This window comes from Oncorhynchus clarkii, chromosome 28 (genome assembly GCF_045791955.1).
Source record: "Oncorhynchus clarkii lewisi isolate Uvic-CL-2024 chromosome 28, UVic_Ocla_1.0, whole genome shotgun sequence".
Classification (NCBI taxonomy): Eukaryota; Metazoa; Chordata; class Actinopteri; order Salmoniformes; family Salmonidae; genus Oncorhynchus; species Oncorhynchus clarkii.
Window position 1 is genome coordinate 8,032,508 of NC_092174.1, and position 22,553 is coordinate 8,055,060.

The 22,553-nt window shown below is 41.6% G+C and overlaps 1 protein-coding gene across 1 annotated transcript; it reads right to left on the reverse strand.

The window, feature by feature from the left end:
• Positions 1–5,944: 5,944 nt before the first annotated feature.
• LOC139387505 (transmembrane protein 125-like) lies at positions 5,945–6,677 on the reverse strand. Its single transcript, XM_071133767.1, has one exon. It carries the CDS (start codon positions 6,635–6,637, stop codon positions 5,945–5,947), a length of 693 nt encoding a protein of 230 aa, XP_070989868.1. The 5' UTR covers positions 6,638–6,677.
• Between the last annotated feature and the right edge of the window lie 15,876 nt (positions 6,678–22,553).

Here is a 22,553-nt window from a genome sequence, read left to right on the forward strand (position 1 = left end):
AATGAGAAGTTATTTTAAATGTAGTTTATTATTAGGATGATAAGGATATTGCATATTGAAGATGAGTAATGATGATGCAAATTGTTATAGTTGCAATGATTTTCATTTTCTGAAGACGCTCTGCAATGCTGATGATCTGTTTGTAAAAACAACATGTACTTTTTTAAAGAATGTTCAGTGCCTTCAGAAAGTATTCACAACCCTTGACTTTTTCCACATTTTGTTGTGTTACAGCCTCAATTTAAAATGGTTCAAATGTATATTTATTTGTCACTGGCCGACACACAATACCCCATAATGTCAAAGTGGAATTATGTTTTTCAAAATGTTTACAAATGATTAAAAAAATTAAAAGCTGAAATGTCCTGAGTCAATAAGTATTCAACCCGTTTATTATGGCATGCCTAAATACGTTCAGGAGTAAAAATGTGCTTAACAAGTACCATAATACAAAGCAGACATTGAATATCCCTTTGAGCATGGTGAAGTTATTAATTACAGTTTGGATGGTGTATCAATACACCCAGTCACTACAAAGATACAGGGGGTCTTCCTAACTCAGTTTCCGGAGAGGAAGGAAACCACTCAGGGATTTCACTGTGAGACCAATGGTGAATTTAAAAAAGTTACTGAGTTTAATGGCTATGATAGGAGAAAATTGAGGATGGATCAACAACATTGTAGTTAATACACAATGCTAGCCTAATTGACAGAGTGAAAATAAGGAAGCCTGCACAGAATAAAAATATTTCAAAACATGCTTCCTGTTTGCAACAAGGCACTAAAGTAATACAGCAAAAAATGTGGCAAAGCAATTAACTTTTATTCCTGTATACACAAAGAGTTATGTTTGGGGCAAATCCAATACAACACATTACTGAGTACCACTCTCCATATTTTCAAGCATAGTGGTGGCTGCATGATGTTATGGGTATGCTTGTAATCGTTACGAACTGGGGAGTTTTTCAGGACAAAAAAGAAAAGGTATGGAGCAACAGTTGAAGTCGGAAGTTTACATACACTTAGGTTGGAGTCATTAAAACTTGTTTTTCAACCACTCCATAAATTTCTCGTTAACAAACTATAGTTTTGGCTAGTCGGTTAGGACATCTACTTTGTGCATGACACAAGTAATTTTTCCAACAATTGTTTACGGACCGATTATTTCACTTATAATTCACTGTATCACAATTCAAGTGGGTCAGAAGTTTACATACACTAAGTTGACTGTGCCTTTAAACAGCTTGGAAAATTCCAGAAAATTATGTCATGGCATTAGAAGCTTCTGATAGGCTGATTGACATCATTTGAGGCAATTGGAGGGGTACCTGTAGATGTATTTTGAGGATTACCTTCAAACTCAGTGCCTCTTTGCTTGACATCATGGGAAAACCAAAATAAATCAGCCAAGACCTCAGAAAACAGAAAAAAAATTGTAGACCTCCACAAGTCTGGTTCATCCTTGGGAGCAATTTCTAAACGCATGAAGGTACCACGTTCATGTGTACAAACAATAGTACACAAGTATAAACACCATGGGACCATGCAGCTGTCATACCGCTCAGGAAGGAGATGAGTTCTGTCTCCTGGTGACGAACGTACTTTGGTGCGAAAAGTGCAAATCAATCCCAGAACAACAGCAAAGGACCTTGTGAAGATGCTGGAGGAAACAGGTACGAAAGTATCTATATCCACAGTAAAACGAGTCCTATACAGACATAACCTGAAAGGCCGGTCAACAAGGAAGAAGCCACTGCTCCAATATCGCCATGAAAAAGCCAGACTACGGTTTGCAACTGCACATGGGAACAAAGATCGTACTGTTTGGAGAAATGTGCTCTGGTCTAATGAAACAAAAATAGAACTGTTTGGCCATAATGACTATCGTTATGTTTGGAGGAAAAAGAGAGGTGCTTGCAAGCCGAAGAATCCCATCCCAACCGTGAAGCACATGGGTGGCAGCATCATGTTGTGGGTGTGCTTTGCTGCAGGAGGGACTGGTGCACTTCACAAAATAGATGGCATCATGAGAGAGGAAAATTGCGTGGATATATTGAAGCAACATCTCAAGACATCAGTCAGGAAGTTAAAGCTTGGTCGCAAATGGGTCTTCCAAATGGACAATGACCCCAAGCATACTTCCAAAGTTGTGGCAAAATGACTTAAGTACAACAAAGTCAAGGTATTGGAGTGGTCATCACAAAGCCGTGACCTCAATTCCATATAACATTTGTGGGCAGAACTGAAAAAGCGTGTGCGAGCAAGGAGGCCTACAAACCTGACCCAGTTACACCAGCTCTGTCAGGAGGAATGGGCCAAAATTCACCCATCTTACTGAGGGAAGATTGTGGAAGTCTAATCGAAACATTTGACCCAAGTTAAACCATTTAAAGGCAATGCTACCAAATAATAATTGAGTGTATGTAAACTTCTGACCCACTGGGAATGTGATGAAAGAAATACAAGCTGAAATAAATCATTCTCTCTACTATTATTCTGACATTTCACATTCTTAAAATAAAGTGGTGATCCTAACTGACCTAAGACAGGGAATTTTTACTAGGATTAAATGTCAGGAATTGTGAAAAACTGAGTTTAAATGTATTTGGCTAAGGCGTATGTAAACTTCCGACTCCAACTGTAAGGACAGGCAAAATCCTAGAGGAATCCCTAGTTCAGTCTGCCTTGAGCCATTCACTGGGAGATGGAGTCACCTTTCAGCAGGACAATAACCTAAAACACAAGGCTAAATCTGCACTGGAGTTGCTTACCAAGAAGACAGTGAATGTTCCTGAGTGGCCAAGTTCCAGGTTTGACTTGAAAATGGCAAGACTTGAAAATGGTTGTCTAGTAATGATCAACAACCAATTTGTCAGAGCTTGAAAAGAATAATGGGCAAATACTGTACAATACTCATACAACAGGTATGAAAAGCTCTTAGAGACTTACCCAGAAAGACTCACAGCTGTAATCACTTCCAAATCTCATTCTAACATGTCTCATGGGTGTGAATACTTACGTAAATTTGATATTTCTGTATTTTATTTTCAATAAATGTGCAAACTTTTCTAAACGCATGTTTTCACTTTGTTATTATGGGGTATTGTGTCTAGATCGGTGAGACAATTTATCAATGTAATCCATTTTGAATTCAGGCTGTAATTAATCAAAATGTGAAATAAGTCCAGGGGTATAAATACTTTCTGGAGGCACTTTGTGTAGTCTTTTAACACTTTTTATATGATGTAAAAATTGTATTATGTTCAAGATGCGAGATCCATCAAACACTATGCTGAAGTGATGTTGTTTTTTCAAACCTTAAAAATGAACAACACTTCCATGTAACCATTGATATTGATACATTTATTATAATCTACTTGGTAATAAATTATTGAAATGTGGCTCTTGTACAAAAAAAATATATTTTCAGTCATTTTCTTTGCCACTTTATCATAATTGATGAAGAATTAAGACAATAAGTGGAGAAAAGATTAACCTTAGTTTGTTCTCATCAATTGTTTACAGTTCTCAGGTTTATATACACTGTCACTATTTTTCTCAGCATTTAGCTAAAAACAGTAGAATATACAATCTATACAGACAGATTGACCTGTAGCTGTTGAGTCCATGTCATCATATTTGTAAAAAAGTTGATATTCATCTGATACAGTACATACAAAATAAGTGTGCGGTGTCCATATTAGGACAGCTTAGAACAAGTGCTGCTGAGACTGTCCTAATATGGACATTGCAACCATTCCTGCGTTTGGTCTTATTTATTTTGTACACATAACTGTTCATTAGAAAAACTACCCGTGCTTAATTTGAACATTATCCGGCACCTCTAATTTTTGGACTGTTCCATTCCGGGAAACCTATTTGGTAGGATCCGGTACCTCTTGTGGCACGATAAATATTTGCATTGCATTGTAAAAATGTGAATAAAAGCGATCAAAGTTCATTTGAGTTGCCTTGCCATTCATTTTCCTGCCCCCTAAAAAAAGTTGATTGAGGTTTGCGCAACACTGTAGCCTATATTTGAGACCAACGAATGGCCGTTGCTGTGGTGCGAGAGAAAAGCACGCTTGTTGCTCACAGAACTAGAATGAGAGTCACTTTCTATGATCTCTCTCCCTCTCTCTGCTCTGAAAGACATGATCCTGCAACTCTCATTTCTCCAGCATTGCACTTCATCACATTTGTTTGTTCAGTTATTTAATATGCCAATTTTTCCTTATAGAGTCAGCACCCCTGATACATTGAAATACATTTGCCAAAGTTATAGAATTACTGCTGTCTGTACAGAAATAAATGAAATAATTCAGAATACTACTCCATTTAAAAGAAAAGACTAATCTGTCTGTAGGCTACCAACATATTTGATCAACTTCCAAATAGGTCTATTGAGCGAACAGCACTGTTTTACAATGTTTTACAAAGTATAACAAGAAAGAGATAGGCTTTTGCCACGAGTGCGCTGCACATCATTGGGTGAGTCAGTGAAACTGGAAAGCTATTTTAGGACTGTAATTTCTTCCTCATACTGTACAATATGTGTCTCCACACATCTAGGCCTAGGCTATTGATGGATTCAAGACTAGGTCGTTTTTTACAGAATTCAGATTCTCAGTTTGTCAGTGTCAAACCAGCCTGTCATTTCAATCATCTGTGTGGTATTAAAAAAGATTCTTCCAAAGTCTGCAGTCGTAAAAGTACGTAGAGTTGCATGAAATGCGTTTATAAAAGGGCACATTTTCCCCAGATCCTAGGCTACTAAGGGTTCTACTTAAGTCATTTTTTTAAGTATCTGTACTTTACTTTACTATTTACATTTTGGACAACTTTTACTTCACTACATTCCCAAAGAAAATAATGTACTTTTTACTCCGTACATTTTCCCTGACACCCAAAAGTACTAGGTCCATTTTGAATGCTTAGCAGGTCCAATTCACACACTTATCAAGAGAACATCCCTTGTCATCTCTACTGCCTCTGATCTGGCAGACTCATTAAACACAAATGCTTAGTTTGTAAATAATGTCTGAGTGTTGGAGTGTGCCCCTGGCTATCCGTTAATTAAAATGTTAAAAAAGAACATGGTGCCGTCTGATTTGTTTAATATAAGGAATTTTAAATGATTTGTACTTTGATACTTAAGTATATTTTAGCAATTAAATGTGCTTTTGATACTTAACTATATTGAAAACCAAATACTTTTACTCAAGTAGTATTTTACTGGGTGACTTTCACTTTTACTTGAGTTATTTTCCATTAAGGTATCTTTACTTTTACTCAAGTATGACAACTGAGTACTTTTTCCACCACTGCCCATGTGTGCAACTTTGGTCTCCCCAAATGCGAGTGGCTTGTTTGTGACGACGGCAGTGTAGCGCTCATTCTGCCACTGATAGAAACAATGGCCAGTGTGACTGAGGGTCCTGGGGGTCCGTGGGGCTGGTGTCACCCTGCACAGCCTGGTTCCCACAACACAGCAGTGGTGAATGGCATAGTTGGCATAGTAGGCACGGTCTGCAATGGGCATTAGTCAACAGGATGACGCAGTCACAGTGCCAGCAACAAACACAGGACTCTGTTACAGACCCGGGAGAGTGAGTGGTGATACCTTTTTCCTATCTTTCCCTCCCCTCAAGTCCCTTCATCTATTAAGTCCCCTAGTCTCGTCTCGTCTCTCCTTTCCTAACTTGCCTCCCTCTCCACTCCTCTTTTCACCTCCTGCTCTCCTCTCCTCACTTGTTTTCCTCTCCTTTACAACAGACCTGGGATGTATACAGTATGATATGCCTCTGGTCCCATTGCGCCAGGCAAGCTCAATCAAGCACAGCTCAAGTATTTTAAAGAAATACAAATACTATTTCAACCAAGGGTAGTGTTCATTAGGGCAACGCCGTTTGGTGCCTAATGAACAAGACCCGGGTCTGCACTCTCAGATGAGGCTAGTTCTACTAGAGGAGACCGTAAACACCCTGACTGCCCTGCCCCGTAACCCTCTCCCTCCCCTCCTCCGCCTCTGCAACATCCTCCTCTCTCTCCTCTGCTGGAGGTGCACTACCAGCAAGTACCCAGCCACCGCCAACCCGGTGGTGCCCCCTACCCACAGTAGCACCACCCCGGACAGAAACATATCCCTGTGGCGCTGCCCGGGCCCATGGTGCCCGCTGGCCAGCGACATGTAGAGTAGGACCCCTCCGCAGAGTGCCAAAGCCATCCCGGTGAAAATGATGACCACCGGGTCCGCCCGCCCACCACTCTTCATTAACTCTATCCGCCTCCGGCTGTGAACGCAATTCATATCCTGGACGGCGGAGCTTAGGAGCTGTTTGAGGAGGACAGCCAGAGCTAGGAGGCAGAGCATGGTGCCCACTCCTAGGCGCCACTCCCCGGACAGGCTGGTGGTGGTGGAGAGGAGGCCTACGCCGCCCAGCCCCAAGCCCAGGACGAGGCACACTGAGATGCAGTAGCAGAGCAGGGAGCGCCGCGGCTCGCGGAACCACCACAGTTCCACCTGGTCCTCCAACACGCGCCGCTGGAGCAGGGCCGGGTCCAGGCGCAGCACACGGGGGGTCCGGCGTGGGGTGCGCCGCGGGAACATGGGGGAGAACTCCTCCATCTCAGCCATGGCTACTAGGGGAGCCCCCCTCGAGGTTGATCCAGCCAGCTCACAATAGGTACCTGAGGGGGTTAAGAGCAGTTTGGGTTAAATGTCATATTCAAATTCTATGCTTGTGTAACTAGCATTGAGCTATGTTGTGAACTCTATCAATGGTTAAAGATGCCATGCAAGTCTCATCACATTCTACTTGTTCTCTTTTGTGCAAGTTGCCTCATCAACATCCATTGTTTATATTAGCAATGCACAACTCAAAGTTCTTGAGGGATGCAGTCTATACTACAGTAGTTCTCCAGAGATTTGTACTGAAATGTGCACGTGATGGTGCTGGCCCATAGTAACAAAGTCACATATAGATTACTTACCAGCGCAGACTAACAAGCCTGTTCCTCCAGCCTCTCTTAAGTCATCCCACCTGTCAGTCCTCCAATCAGATCGTCATAACAAAAACACATCATGATAGACATACACACTCCACAAAACTTCCTGGAGGCTGGTTGAGACAGTTGTGGTTCATAATTCCAAAGCTGTGCATCTTGGTGGGTCTCAGAGTGGAGTCATCCTGGTTGTGTCATGGTCCATGTGCCCCAGCGTTGACTGTATGCTTGTTTGCAGTGGTGTCAGGTTATCTGAGGTAGTTTCCAGTCCTGAAGGAGATCCTCATGGCTGACTTGAGAGATATATGTCAACAGGTCCTCCCTCCTTAGTGTAATCGCTCTCTGGTCTGCTCGTATATCGCTCTCTCTCTCTCTGGTCTGCTCTCCTATCGCTCTCTCTCGCTCTGGTCTCTTCTCATATCTCTCTCTCTCTCTCACACACACACACACACACACACACTTTCACTGTGAGTTGTGATAATTGTCAGGGTAGAGAATCAAGGATGATGACACACAGAAGGAGGGAGTCTAGGACATCCATCATGAGTGGGGATGCTAGTGGTGGTGATGATAATGGTAGTGAGGGTGGGTAGGCAGAAGATTTGTATACGCTTAGCTCACCCACAAGATGGTAAGCCTGATGACAGTGACACACTGCCCACTTATTTGACTTGGTTCTGTCAAAGCTGGCATCACGGGCTCGCTGGCACTGTGGGCACCGGCACCGGCACACACACACACAGCGCCACCCACTCCACATGGGCAATGAGAGAGGACAACCTCTCTACTCTTCTCATAAAGGAAAACTACCACGTCATTAAGTGGTCAAAAAGCACAATCACAAATCACAATACATATGGTGGAAATAGGGGGGGAGGGTGGGATTGTTATGGTGTGGCATTGGTGACATCGACCAGTGCTTCGCAGTGAGACGGCACGCGGACAGACAGACAATGGGGCAGCCGATGGACACAACGACTGAGCTGGAGACGGCTGGTGTGTTTGTGGAGGTGGCTCTGATGTCAGTGTCCCCAGATAATGCCCCCTCTGTCACTCCGAGCATGGCGTCATTGATTCACATGATCTAAGATTGCCTCTTGTGTTAGCCACAATGAAGGCTCTAACTGGCCCTTCCCATCTTATACTGTTCAAACTCCAATGTCAGCGCCTAATGTGTAGGCATAATACTGCATATAGTTTATGCCAGAGCCAAACATGAAGATAAAGATAGGCTATGTGATTTATGCTATTGAAGGAAAATGGGAACACTTCATATGAATAGCCTCTTGGGTGGAGGTGTCCTTATTAGAGTAACTATGAACGTGTATACTCTCCCGGCTCTGATTGGTTGATGGTGTTACTGGCCCTCCACTTGTTTTTTTTTTTTTGCACCTCCACCATAGACTTAGATAGACAATTCCACCCAGATAATCAGGAGAGATCATCCATTGAATTATACTTGTGAGAAAACATTCCATAACTGCAGGTGGCAGTATATCCCCAGTATATATCACCAGTATATATACATCTCCTAACAAAACACTCCTGGTGGCAGTATGCAGCCTTTCAGTTTATTTACCAACTCATAGAAGTAGTAGAATAACAAATTGACTACTTTAAAATGGAGATAGCCTCAATGGTGCTGCCCATGCTGTCACAGACACAAAGATGAGAAGTGTAACTAAGTCTATGATCTCCAACTCGCGCCCACTCCTCCGTCCTCTACTGCTTTTGAAAAAGTTGAAAGGTAATCGAAGACGGGAGGGGAGGAAACCTGGAAACAAATGTAGTTGTATGAAATGAGACTCACCTTCTTTGCTAGCATGTCACAGGGGTGGAATCCTAAAATAAGTGTAAAGTAGTAAAAATAAATGTATTTTCGTGTGAGACATTTAACAGATAAGTAGCGTATTGTTTTTTAAATGTATGCATGCATGCTTTTCTCCTTCGAGAAAACAACTGCTGACTCAAAGGGTGTGTGGCGGCTTTTAAAACACTTCTGCGCTAGCCGTCGGAAGGATACACTTGTACTTCCTCTGCAGGAGGAGGCTATCAAGGAGAGGACACTTTCGTTTGCGTATTAACAAATTGACACTCCTACATATGGCAACTGCTTTTTGGTTCATGGAGGAGTCGAGGAGAGGACGTACTTTTTCCCAGTTGAGACAGTTGTTGCTTTAATCCACACCAGAGGGCTATATTACAAAGCATAATCAATGAATTTGCCAGTTAACTTGCCTAAATATTGAAATGGGCATGGTCGAATTGACTCAAAACCCCCCCAAACATATTGAAATGTAGCTTTATTAATGAACCTGAAAATCTGTAGATATTTTTGGTTGTTTATCAAGGTTAACTGGCTAACTCATTGACCCTGCTTTGAAGTACACCCTTCAGACCTACTGAACCCTGCATATCAATGTTCACATAAAAAAAATCCCCTCAATCAAATGTTGGCTAGGCTACTTTGAAGCAAGGTAAGCCTTGTCTATCTTGAATATGTAAAGTAGCCTGGGCATTCAGGTTTCAGGGGAGGTATCCTATTGACGATATTCAAGAATGTATCTGTTTGTAAGATATTTCTTTATTCAGATTATTTTGTATAATGTGTTGTATTTACCATGGATGGTATGATAACATTGTTAAACTTTCAAGTTACATTTGGGCCTTAGAACAATGCATCATCTTAATTTAAAACCTGCCTTTCTATTGTACTTGTAAGTTTGAAAGCAGGTTTACTATTATTAGACAGTACTTGTTTTCAGTGAAAAACAAAACTGTTGAGGTAGTAAGAGGAAGGGGATACCTAGTCAGTTGCACAACTGAATGCATTCAACCGAAATGTGTCTTCTGCATTTAACCCAACCCCTCTGAAGTAGGTAAGGCAGGTGAGGGCCTCCCGAGTGGCACAGTTGTCTAAGGCACTGCACTGCATTTCGGTGCTAGCTGTGCCACTAGAGATTCTGGAGTCCAGGCTCTATCGCAGATGGCCACGACCGGAAAACCTATGGGGCGGCACACAATTGGCCCAGCGTCGTCTGGGTTAGGGGAGGGTTTGCCCAGCAGGGATGTCCTTGTCCCATTGCGCACTAGTGACTCCTGTGGCGGGACGGGTGCAGTGCACGCTGACATGGTCGCCAGGTATACAGTGTTTCCTCCGACACATTGGTGTGGCTGGCTTCTGGGTTAAGCTTGTGTCAAGAAGCAGTGCGGCTTGGTTGGGTTGTGTTTCGAAGGACACACGGCTCTCGACCTTTGCCTCTCCCGAGTCCGTACGGGAGTTGCAGCGATGAGACAAGACTGTAACTACCAATTGGATACCACGGAATTGAGGAGAAAAAGTGGTAAAAAAATAAAAGGCAGGTGAGGCTTCCTCTAAGGGAGGATGGGGAACACTACACCCATGAAACTGTTGACGTTGACAAAGACTTTCTTATCAGCAATGACCTGGTAGGGCCGAAAGACTGTGTCATCGATATCTCTGAGGTCAGGTGAGATCTAGTAAAGAACAGGAAGGCCTGCACACTCTGTTTATGCTCCCAATTAACCACTTTACTGACAACGTTTCAATCCAAAACTGATTTTTTTCAGCCTCCGTTAACAATATGTTATGGGATTTTTATGAATAAATTATCTATACATTTAACTTAGAACTATAACTAAACAGTGCTTGAGCGTCACTTCAGACCCAGGTTCAATACCAGGCTGTCACAACCGGTCATGACATGGAGTTCCATAGGGTGGCGCACAATTGGCCCAGTGTCGTCCGGGTTAAAGGTGGGTTTGGCCAGGGGGGGGGGGGCTTTACTTGGAAACACTGGTCACTTTAGTAATGTTTACATACTGTTTTACTCATTTCATATGTTTCTAGTCTATGCCACGCTGCCACGTCCTAATATTTATATATTTCTTAATTCCATTATTTTACTTTGAGATTTTTGTGTATTGTTTTCAATTGTTAGATACTACTGCACTGCTAGAGCTAGGAACACAAGCATTTCGATACACCCGCAATAACATCTGCTAAATATGTTTATGTGACCAATAAAATTTGATTTGGATCTCCCTGTCCCGGTCCTCCTTCATCTGCTTCTTTATCTCCTTGATGTTCTCCCAGGGCTAGATCTGTTTATTCAGTTCTTTGATCTTGTATTCCAGGACAAACTTGAACTTCTCTAGCTCCTGGTTCTTCTTCTTCAGGTCACAGATTCTCTGCTTCTTATAACCCTTTTATATAAAAAACATGATGTTGTACTAATAGCTACTGTGGTAGTTGTTGACTTGAATGCAGTGTCCATTCTACTAATTCCTACTCTATGCGGTAGCATGATGAACTACAGTGTATATAATGCATTGTAAAACATATATGTGTATATCCTTCTGCACTGCCCTCCCAAGCGAAATAGCAGTAACTGCTCATTTGGTCAAAAATTAGTTAATGTCATTTTTGCTACATTAAATATATGCTTAATCATGTGGACAAGTATCCTGCCTCTATTGTATTGTGTTTTGGAGAAAATGGGGGACATATTAGCAGTAACTGCAAAAAATTACTGTGAAACCAAGGTAAATGGCATTAACCTACTGCCTTTTAGCTTGGTTTCAACCTGCCCTTGGCTGCAGTTACTTCGTTTTACCTTGGTATCATATCATTTTATTCTGAAAGTGATGCAATCGAACCTGTATGACATTGACTGACAGCTACACACACATACATTGCTAATCTAGGGATACAACACCATGGTACAGCATTCCCAGGAGAAAATGATGGTTGAACTTGCTCTGAAACACCGACATCCAGACACTGGTAAGAACTAGCTAGCCAAGTAGATCTGAGATCAAAATTAATTATCTAGCTAGCAAGCTAAGCTTTCTAACTAGCTAGCGAGCATAGACTAACAAGACTAACCTGCTCTCATAAGAGGAGATCTGCAATTGATACGAACTTTAATCTATTAGCCATATACAGCCACCTAGCTAAAACTAATGCGCCCCTACCAAAACATCAAACGTACCTAGCTAGCATTAGCATGAAGCAATAGATTTGGGCTACATGCTCCCATAAGAAGCAATCAGCAGTTTATACTAGCTTCAATCTATTATACCTAGAATTAATATAATCCCTATAGTTGTATTCTGACATTCCATGGGTTATTTGAATCAGTATTGTTACACCACACACACGATCTCTAGCCAGCTGGTGGTCAGTTGGACGTGCACCCCATACTGAATTGTCAAAAGTCACGCACACTCGTTTTCCGGATGAGCACACACACAGCATTGCTAGCTCATTAATAATATATATACTCACATGTTCAGGGTTTCTGGTTTGCATGACTGTCCCGGTCAGGAAAGTTAAAATCCCAAATTGTATCCATCACCTTTGTTGGTGGCATATGTAATTAGTACAACAAGCTTTGACATGCCAAATGTGTGCTCAATGTATCTGCGTCGGTGCCATCATTACATGAATGCGGAAAAGACAGTTTTGCCAAAATGATTTAAAAGTTACTTTGTGAAATGTCTTTCCTTCTTAATGCATTTGAGCCAATCAGTTGTGTTGTGACAACTAGGGGTGGTATACAGAAGATAGCCTTATTTGGTAAAAGACCAAGTCCATATTATGGCAAGAACAGAGAAAATAAGCAAAGATAAACAACAGTCCATCATTACTTTAAGACATGAAGGTCAATGCGGAACATTTCAAGAACTTTGAAAGTTTCTTCAAGTGCAGTCGCAAAAACCAGCAGGCGCTATATTCAAACTGGCTCTCATGAGGACCGCCACAGGAATGGAAGATCCAGAGATACCTCTGCTGTAGAGGAGTTTATTAGAGTTACCAGCCTCAGAAATTGCAGCCCCAAAAAAATTCTTCACCGAGTTCAAGTAACAGACACATCTCAACATCAATTGTTCAGAGGAGCCTGCGTGAATTAGGCCTTCATGGTCATATAGGCTCTATGCATTATATCGCCTCCAACATTCTAATTTACTTCCGACCAGGTTGATGACTTCCGGACGAATTCTGCTATTGTTTTTATCATTAGCTTACTAGCTATCGTCGATGCATTTCTGACTGAAATAGTTCGCAATGACTACGTTTAAATTACAGCCCCGGCCTCCCGCGCTGCACTGCAGCGCCAGCTGTGCCACCAGAGACTCTGGGTTAGCGCCCAGGCTCTGTCGTAACCGGCCGCGACAGGGAGGTCCGTGGGGCGACACACAATTGGCCTAGAGTTGCCCGAGTTAGGGAGGGTTTGGCCGGTAGGGATATTCTTGTCTCATCGCGCACCAGCGACTCACCAGCGACTCCTGTGGCAGGCCGGGCGCAGTGCATGCTAACCAAGGTTGCCAGGTGCACGGTGTTTCCTCCGACACATTGGTGCGGCTGGCTTCCGGGTTGGATGCGCACTGTGTTAAGAAGCAGTGCGGCTTGGTTGGGTTGTGTATCGGAGGACGCATGACTTTCAACCTTCGTCTCTCCCGAGCCCGTACGGGAGTTGTAGCGATGAGACAAGATAGTAGCTACTAAACAATTGGATACCACGAAATTGGGGAGAAAAAGGGGGTAAAATTCAACAAAAATAAATCAATAAATCAATAAATTACAGCCCCGAGAAGGAGGTGCTAATGAACATTGTTCAGTACCTCTGTGTTCAGTTTCTTTCAAACGTAATGGTATTGTGAGCGTCCATCGTTTCCCAGTTGATGTAGAGCTCAGAAAAAGGTGGTTGGTGGCAGTACGTTGTGACAACTTTACTGTCACCAAACACAGAAAGGTGTGTAGTACACATTTCGTCGAAAGTGACTTTGTTGAGGGTACCTAAAAAGAGGTGTTGTTCCTACTGTCTTCACGTGGAACTGGCAAATTCAAAAGATACCTGGTGTTTGGGAAAGAAGACCGAAACCTCCTGCTCCGACTGAGGGGGGTGAAGAACAAGGTGCGCTGCCTATGGACTGTGCCGTCTCTGATCCGGTCCAGAGCATGGGCCAAGCCAGTGTAAATGTACACGTGTTTATTTGCTCGCAGCAAAATAATAATTTGTTTATCTACAACATGTATCAATCATTTGTGTTGTAGTGAATATCAGTTTGTGTGGAGCTTGTATTGGCTTTAATTAGGCAATGAGTAACAGGGGTGGGGGAAAGAAATCAAGTCAACACAGAACAGCCAGAATGCAAGATTGAATACAATGTTAGAGATGTGTAATTGATTAACTGAACTGTTGAACATTTGCTGAAATACATTTTTTTAAACAAATCTATTCTACTGAAAGGTTGGCATAAGTTTCTGAGACGCGGAGAAAGTCCATGTCAGGCATGGAGAGAGAACTTCTGCAAAACATTTTAAAACCTTAACATCAGGTTGGAGCGATTATTATGACAAAGACTCATGTCATTTTTCCAGAAACAGCAAAATCCCGAAAGTTCAAATAAAATGAATTAAAATATACAGATTTATAGATTATATATTTCCCCCCAGTCTTTGTCCCAAACATTAGTCATTACATCGTAAAGACGCCACTGTTACATAGGCTGAATACTTTTCAGGTGCATTTTTTTATCGATATTGATATACTCACAAGTGTTCTTGGCTTGTGCCAACGCTGTTCTGTGTCTGTGCAGCTGTGAACTGGTGGTGCAGCAGGAATGTTTAGTTGAGAGTAGTGCGCTGTCTGGTAAAGAAGGGCCCAAGATGATTGCACAGAGCACTTCCTGCAACACAGGAGCAGTGGCTTTGGACCACTATCACTGGTACTGGAGTGCTTTAACCTGTTAAGTGGGCAATTCTAAATTGGGATTGGGACCCATCATTAATATCTACTGATAAGATTAAACGTTGACACTGTCTCCAACACATTTTTACCATGATGACAGTGTCTCACAGAAGATGTTTAACAAGGTCCCTAGTAGCTATCTATAACCTTTCCCTGCTCTCATCCTGTGCGGCTTTTCACTCTTCCTCATGGACCTGTGACAGGCAGCCCTCATGGTGATCTCCCCTGTCAATGTATCTTTGTTAGATACTATGTAGAAGACATGAATAACAATTATTTTTAGCTAGCAAATATAGCTAGCAAGCTAACTTAACCAAGCTAACGAAAATACACACATTCTCAGGTAGATTCTGTCAACGTTACATCATTTTACGAAGTAACTAGCTAGCTACACTTAATAGTTAAATTAGCTAGCTAATGATTGTAGCTAGCTAACGTTATATCTGTCACTGACTTGGTACTCACTTTCATAGTTGTCTATGTAGCTTCCTATATACATCTTGAACCCCTTTTCATTCTTGCTAGCTGGAGTCTCGGAGGATGATTTAACAATTCGATGTACATCATTAATATTAATTTGAGGCAAGTCCTGAAGACACCTAGTAAAAAACTGCGACATAGTGGTAGTAACGTTATTTCGTTGATAACAACTACACTGAGCGGAAATTGCCAAACCGATAGGAAGTGTGTTTAGAACGTTAGATCATGGAATGTGCATAAGGGCTATTGCTGCAAAGAAACCACTACTAAAGAACACCAATAAGAAAAAGAAACCGCACCAAGTTTATATGTTTATAAGGCTAATAAGAAAATATTTCAAATGACTTGAATAGCCTATGGGAAAGGTATAAAAATGTATGTTTGCATCAGTAGGTTAAATGACTGAAATGCATTAGAAAAGTATTGGTAAAGAAAGTTCAGGTAAACATCAGGGAAGCTCATCAGGTAATAGGCCTAATTGTGTGTGTAGAGAAGATCTGCATTGCATTCAATTGTGGTTTTGTCACGGTCCCTTCTAACGTCTCCTATGCAGCTGGTGAGCTTTGTAGAGGGACACAGAAAACACGTAGGCCTATCCATGTCTTACCTTCAGGAATGGGATCATGGCTCCTACACAAGTAGGAGGGATGGCAGGTAGCCTAGTGGTTAGAGCATTGGGTCAGTAACCGAAAGGTTGCTAAGGTAAATAAGAATTTCCCTTAACTGACTTGCCTAGTTAAATAAAATAAAAAAGAGCAAAAGAATCCACTAACATGCTAGCTAAATGTTCTGATCAGTCCTGATAAATCATTAGATGAGAAAACGAGACTAATGATCATGACCCCTCACCTCAACTTTCCCATCCGAATGTTAACCTGAATATCCAAACGGAGATTCAGTGAAAACAAGAATCGGACATTGATTTATTTATCAAGATGAGTCTCAAAACGGTTCTGAAATGATCATCTAGTTGACCACACATGGCAATGGCTTTTACTGCTCTAAGCGGCGCATTCAGTTGGCTACAATGTTTTTACACCGTCGCAGCGCAAATGATTCGGGATGACCCCAAATCAATGGCCCAGAAATATCATCGTCTCTTGGAAGAGGGTGATCTCCTCCAAAGCGCCCCGTAGCCCCATACGACCACCCCCAGACTCTCAGTCTCTACCCTCACCCCTCACCTGTCCCAGCATGAGCATCTTCTCCTGGAGCTTGGCCTTGTAGAAGAGGTTTGAGCTGCTCCGGGGTGCGGCCCTTGCTCTCCTCCACGGCCTGCACTCCTGCAGCTCCTGGCAGTTCTCGTACTCTAGCATCAGCTTCTGGTTACTGGTCGACTCTGGGGAATTAACAAGCAGATGATATATATGATAATCTAACAGATACTTTTACCTTAAACCAAGTACAGAGTACACATATACTCATGAGGCCCACACAGAAATCAAACCCACCAAACTCTGATCTCCTCCCACCACCTCAACCCCTCAGTGTGTGGAGGGTGTCCCTGTATGTGTGCAAACGTTGCAGTAAAAAATGGGGCACAGTATGAAACCATTACAGTATTGTGTTCTCAATAGATGTAGGGTTATTGCATGCAAAGTTGACTTGAAATCTGTTGGATGAGATTTGTTGTAAAGTATTACGAGTTTACATTCAGTTAAGGTCAAACCGTTTCTAAGGGAGTGGGCACTAATGAGGCGTTTTTTTATCTTACCTAAATCCTGCTGTTCTTTAGTGTTTCTAAGAGCACTCATGATAATAATCATGGATTTTATTCCGAAATGATTTTTTTCGCACTCAAGGTGATTGATTATACAACATTACTAACAGCCCAATCTTTAGACTCATGTGGCGTTTCTGAACGTTGCTTTAAAAATATATATTTATTTTACCTAGCTAAATACTTAAGTTCTTTGAGAGTATTTTTTAGACTCAAGTTTCTCTTAGGAAATGGCACTCAAGTGTGGTTACTTAGATTTTCTTCTTTCTCTCATCAAAATCCTGCTGTTCTTTGAAGTGTTTCTCCACAACCTCCCCCATAGCCTCCTCATGAGCCAACTCCTGCTTCTCCTTCTTAGTTTTCAGGACTTACAACACAACAGATCAGACCTGGGTTCAAATACTATTTGACATTTTCAAACACATTGAGCATTTGCTGCCAGGTGGACGGGATTTGTAATTTTGGGACATTTCTATTGGTTCCATTGAAACACAGGGAAGCTCTGCCACGCCAAATATAGTATTTGAAATGCTTTCAAATAGTATTTGAAGCCAGGTCTGCAACATATTATGTATATAAACATACAGTGTATATATATATATATATATATATAGTTGAAGTCGGAAGTTAACAAACACTTAGGTTGGAGTCATTAAAACTTGTTTTTCAACCACTCCACAATATTCTTGTTAACAAACTATAGTTTTGGCAAGTCGGTTAGGACATCTACTTTGTGCATGACAAGTAATTTTTCCAACAATTGTTTCCAACAGATTATTTCACTTATAATTCACTGTATTACAATTCCAGTGGGTCAGAAGGTTACATACACTAAGTTGACTGTGCCTATAAACAGCTTGGAAAACTCCAGAAAATTATGTCATGGCTTTAGAAGCTTCTGATAATAAGCTCATTGACATCCTTTGAGTCAATTGGAGGTGTACCTGTGGATTTATTTCAAGATCTACCTTCAAACTCAGTGCCTCTAGGCTTGACACCATGGGAAAATCAAAAGAAATCAGCCAAGACCTCAGAAAAAATTGTAGACCTACAATTGGTTCATCCTTGGGAGCAATTTCCAAACCCTTGAAGGTACCACGTTCATCTGAACAAACAATGGTGCACATGATAAACACCATGAGACAACGCAGCCATCATACCGCTCAGGAAGGAGACGCGTTCTGTCTCCTAGAGATGAACATACTTTGGTGCGAAAAGTGCAAATCAATCCCAGAACAACAGCAAAGGACCTTGTGAAGATGCTGGAGGAAACATGTACAAAAGTATCTATATCACAGTAAAAACGAGTCCTATATCGACATAACCTGAAAGGCCGCTCAGCATGGAAGAAGCCACTGCTCCAAAACCTTCATAAAAAAGCCAGACTACGGTTTGCATCTGCACATGGGGACAAAGATCATACTTTTTGGAGAAATGTCCTCTGGTCTGATGAAACAAAAACAGAACTGTTTGTCCATAATGACCATCGTTATGTTGGAGGAAAAAGGGGGAGGCTTGCAAGCCGAAAAACACCATCCCAACCGTGACGCACGGGGGTGGCAGCATCATGTTGTGGGGGTGCTTTGCTGCAGGAGGGACTGGTACACTTCACAAAATAGATGGCTTCATGAGAAAGGAAAATTATGTGGATATATTGAAGCAACATCTCAAGACATCAGTCAGGAAGTTAAAGCTTGGTCGCAAATTGGTCTTCCAAATGGACAATGACCCCAAGCATACTTCCAAAGTTGTGGCAAAATGGCTTAAGGACAACAAAGTCAAGGTATTGGAGTGGCCATCACAAAGCCCTGACCTCATCCTATAGAAAATGTGTGGGCAGAACTGAAAAAGTGTGTGCGAGCAAGGAGACCAACAAACCTGACTCAGTTACACCTGCTCTGTCAGGAGGAATGGGCCAAAATACACCCAGCTTATTGTGGGAAGCTTGTGGAAACGTTTGACCCAAGTTTTAAGGCAATGCTACCAAATACTAATTGAGTGTGTGTAAACTTCTGACCCACTGAGAATGTGATGAAAAAAACAAAAGCTGAAATAAATCACTCTCTCTACTATTATTCTGACATTTCACATTCTTAAAATAAAGTGGTGATCCTCACTAACCTAAAATAGGGAATTTTTACTAGGATTAAATGTCAGGAATTGTGAAAAACTGAGTTTAAATGTAATTGACTAAGATTTATGTAAACTTCCGACTTCAACTGTATATACTCTGAATATGCGTGGCTCTTTAAGCACAACAGATGGACCATGACCCTGAGTAAAGGTTGTCTAGAAGGATAATGTATTCATTGGATAATGCATATGTACATCCATAAAATGATCGGTGTCAACCAGGTGCTGATTTCGAGTAAATAGTCATGTTTGTTTGTGAGCAGTGGTTTTGTACAATGTTTTTTAAACTCAGTGTTTGTACGCTCAAAAACACACTTTTCTTTACAGTTGCAGACCTGCTAACCTTGATGAATCTGTATGAATAGCAATTTAGCGCAGCGGCGGCGCACTCCCTGCCTCGGACCCCGGGACGACTCACGTGCGACATCCACACACCGCTCAAATCATTAGCAAATGCACCTTTTCAACCTAATAATGATGTTGGCAGAAGGCTGCCTCAGTGGGAATTGTAGACTCTTGACTCTTACGGGCACTTGGTAATTGGCTGCTCTACGATAAGTAACTAGAAAAAAGTTTCAATGTACAATCAGGATTCTCCCTAAGATTTTCTGACAAGTTGGTGCTGATGTAGACCTCTGGTTACGGTTGAAGAAAACAACCTGTAACTGCCTTTTCCTGAAACCTATAGTCTTAAATGATATCAAACAATGCAGCCAACACAGTAGTCTAATTAACAGTGTCAGATTCTGAATTAATTTAGAGGTGGTCTCAATGACCCCCTAAGTGCCCTCTCATTCTTCTAAGTAAAATTTTGGGGTATGATTTTTCTAACATAAAGTGTCTTTATGTGGATAGTCTGCCTTCTTTTTGTGTAAATTGCCTTTGTTTCCAGAACAGCTCTCTCTGCCATGTCTGTTTCCATCCATGCAACGACGCACACTAAACTACCACAACACTGCATGTTTCCTTGCATGTGCTTGCGCCTATTACCATTGCAGAGATCAAAGCAACTTGTTATGGATTAAATCGATTTGACAACATCCGGTGAAATGGCAGAGCGCGAAATTCATTTTTTTAAATTAAAAATATTTAACTTTCATACATTCACAAGTGCAATGCACCAAATTAAAGCTTCACTTCTTGTTAATCTAGCCACCATGTCAGATTTCAAAAAGGCTTTACAGTGAAAGCAAACCATGCGATTATCTGAGAACAGCACCCCAAACAAACACATGACAATCATATTTCAACCCGCCAGGCACAACACAAAACTCAGAAATAACGATATAATTCTTGCCTTACCTTTGAAGAGCTTCTTCTGTTGGCACTCCAATATGTCCCATAAACATCACAAATGGTCCTTATGTTCGATTAATTCCGTCGTTATATCCCCAAAATGTCCATTTATTTGGCGCTTTTGATTCAGAAAAACACTGGTTCCAACTCGCCCAATATGACTAAACATTATCTAATAAGTTACCTCTAATCTTGGTCCAAACATTTCAAACAACTTTCCTAATACAACTTTAGGTATTTCATACAGTAAATAATTGATCAAATTTAAGACGGAATAAACCGTGTTCAATAGCGGATAAATGAATGTGGAGTGAGCACTAGGTCGCGCGCCTCAAACACAACGGTACACTAGACTCGACCCTCATTCTGAACAGCCCTACTTCTTCATTAATCAAAAGAAAAACATCAACCAATTTCTAAAGGCTTCTGGTGGAAGCCATAGGAACTGCAAGCATATTTCTATTAAAACGGGCTTGCCATTAGGAACCCATGGAAAACAGATTGACCTCAAACAAAATTTTCCCTGGATGGATTGTGCTCGGGGTTTCGCCTGCCAAATCAGTTCTGTTATACTCACAGACATTATTCAAACAGTTTTAGAAGCTTCAGCGTGTTTTCTATCCAGATCTAATAATAATATGCATATCCTAGCTTCTGGGCATGAGTAGCAGGCAGTTTACGTTGGGCACGCTTTTCATCTGGACGTGAAAATACCGCCCCCTATCCCAGAGAGGTTTAATAAATACAAAAATACAAAACAAGGTTTAGTAAAACAAAATATGCAATCACAACTGTAAGTCGCTCTGGATAAGAGCGTCTGCTGAATGACTAAAATGTCATGTAAAATGTAAATAGGCTACACAGATGCACTTGTTAAGGTACAGAATCGTCTTGACTCAAATGTGCGTAGTATCAAGCTTGATATCGTACCAGCGTACTTTGATCTCGAAATGTGCGTATGCTAACGCAAAATGCTTACAGATTGGCAGGTTTGCAGTTGTGTTAATTTGATTTGCTTTCACTTGGAAGGCAGAAAAGTCCTAGCCTGGTCGAAGATCTGTTTGTGCTGTACAGTGGCTTGTGAAAGTATTCACCCCCCTTGGTATTTTTCCTATTTTGTTGCCTTACAACCTGGAATTAAAATAGATTGTTTGGGGGTTTGTATCATTTGATTTACACAACATGCCTACCACTTTGAAGATGCAAAATATGTTTTATTGTGAAACAAAAGAGAAATAAGACAAAAAAACTGAAAACTTGAGTGTGCATAACTATTCCCCCCTCCCAAAGTCAATACTTTGTAGAGACACCTTTTTTTTTTTGTTTACAGCAATTACAGCTGCAAGTCTCTTGGGGTATGTCTCTATAAGCTTGGCACACCTAGCCACTGGGATTTTTGCCCATTTTTAAAGGAAAAACTGCTCCAGCTCCTTCAAAATGGATGGGTTCTGTTGGTGTACAGCAATCTTTAAGCAATACCACAGATTCTCAATTGGATTGAGGTCTGGGCTTTGACTAGGTCATTCCAAGACATTTAAATGTTTCCCCTTAAACCACTCAAGTGTTGCTGTATGCTTAGGGTCATTGTCCTACTGGAAGGTGAACCTCTGTCCCAGTTTCAAATCTCTGGAAGACTAAAACAGGTCTCCCCCAAGAATTTCCCTGTATTTAGCGCCATCCATAATTCCTTCAATTCTGACCCTGTTTCCCAGTCCCTGCCAATGAAAAACATCCCCACAGAATGATGGTGTTCTCGGGGTGATGAGAGGTGTTGGGTTTGCGCCAGACATAGCGTTTTCCTTGATGGACAAAAAACCACATTTTAGTCTCATCTGACCAGAGTACCTTCTTCCATATGTTTGGGGAGTCTCCCACATGCCTTTTGGCGAACACCAAACATGTTTGCTTATTTTTTTCTTTAAGCAATGGCTTTTATCTGGCACCTTTCCGTAAAGCCCAGCTCTGTGGAGTGTACGGCTTAAAGTGGTCCTATGGACAGATACTCCAGTCTCCGCTGTGGAACTTTGCAGCTCCTTCGGGGCTATCTTTGGTCTCTTTGTTGCCTCTCTGATTAATGCCTTTGTTGCCTGGTCCGTGAATTTTTGTGGCTGGCCCTCTCTTGGCAGGTTTGTTGTGGTGCC

Excerpts from the sequence above, each read along its gene's own strand:
- LOC139387505 (XM_071133767.1), bottom strand. The coding sequence starts at position 6,637 with ATGGCTGAGATGGAGGAGTTCTCCCCCATGTTCCCGCGGCGCACCCCA.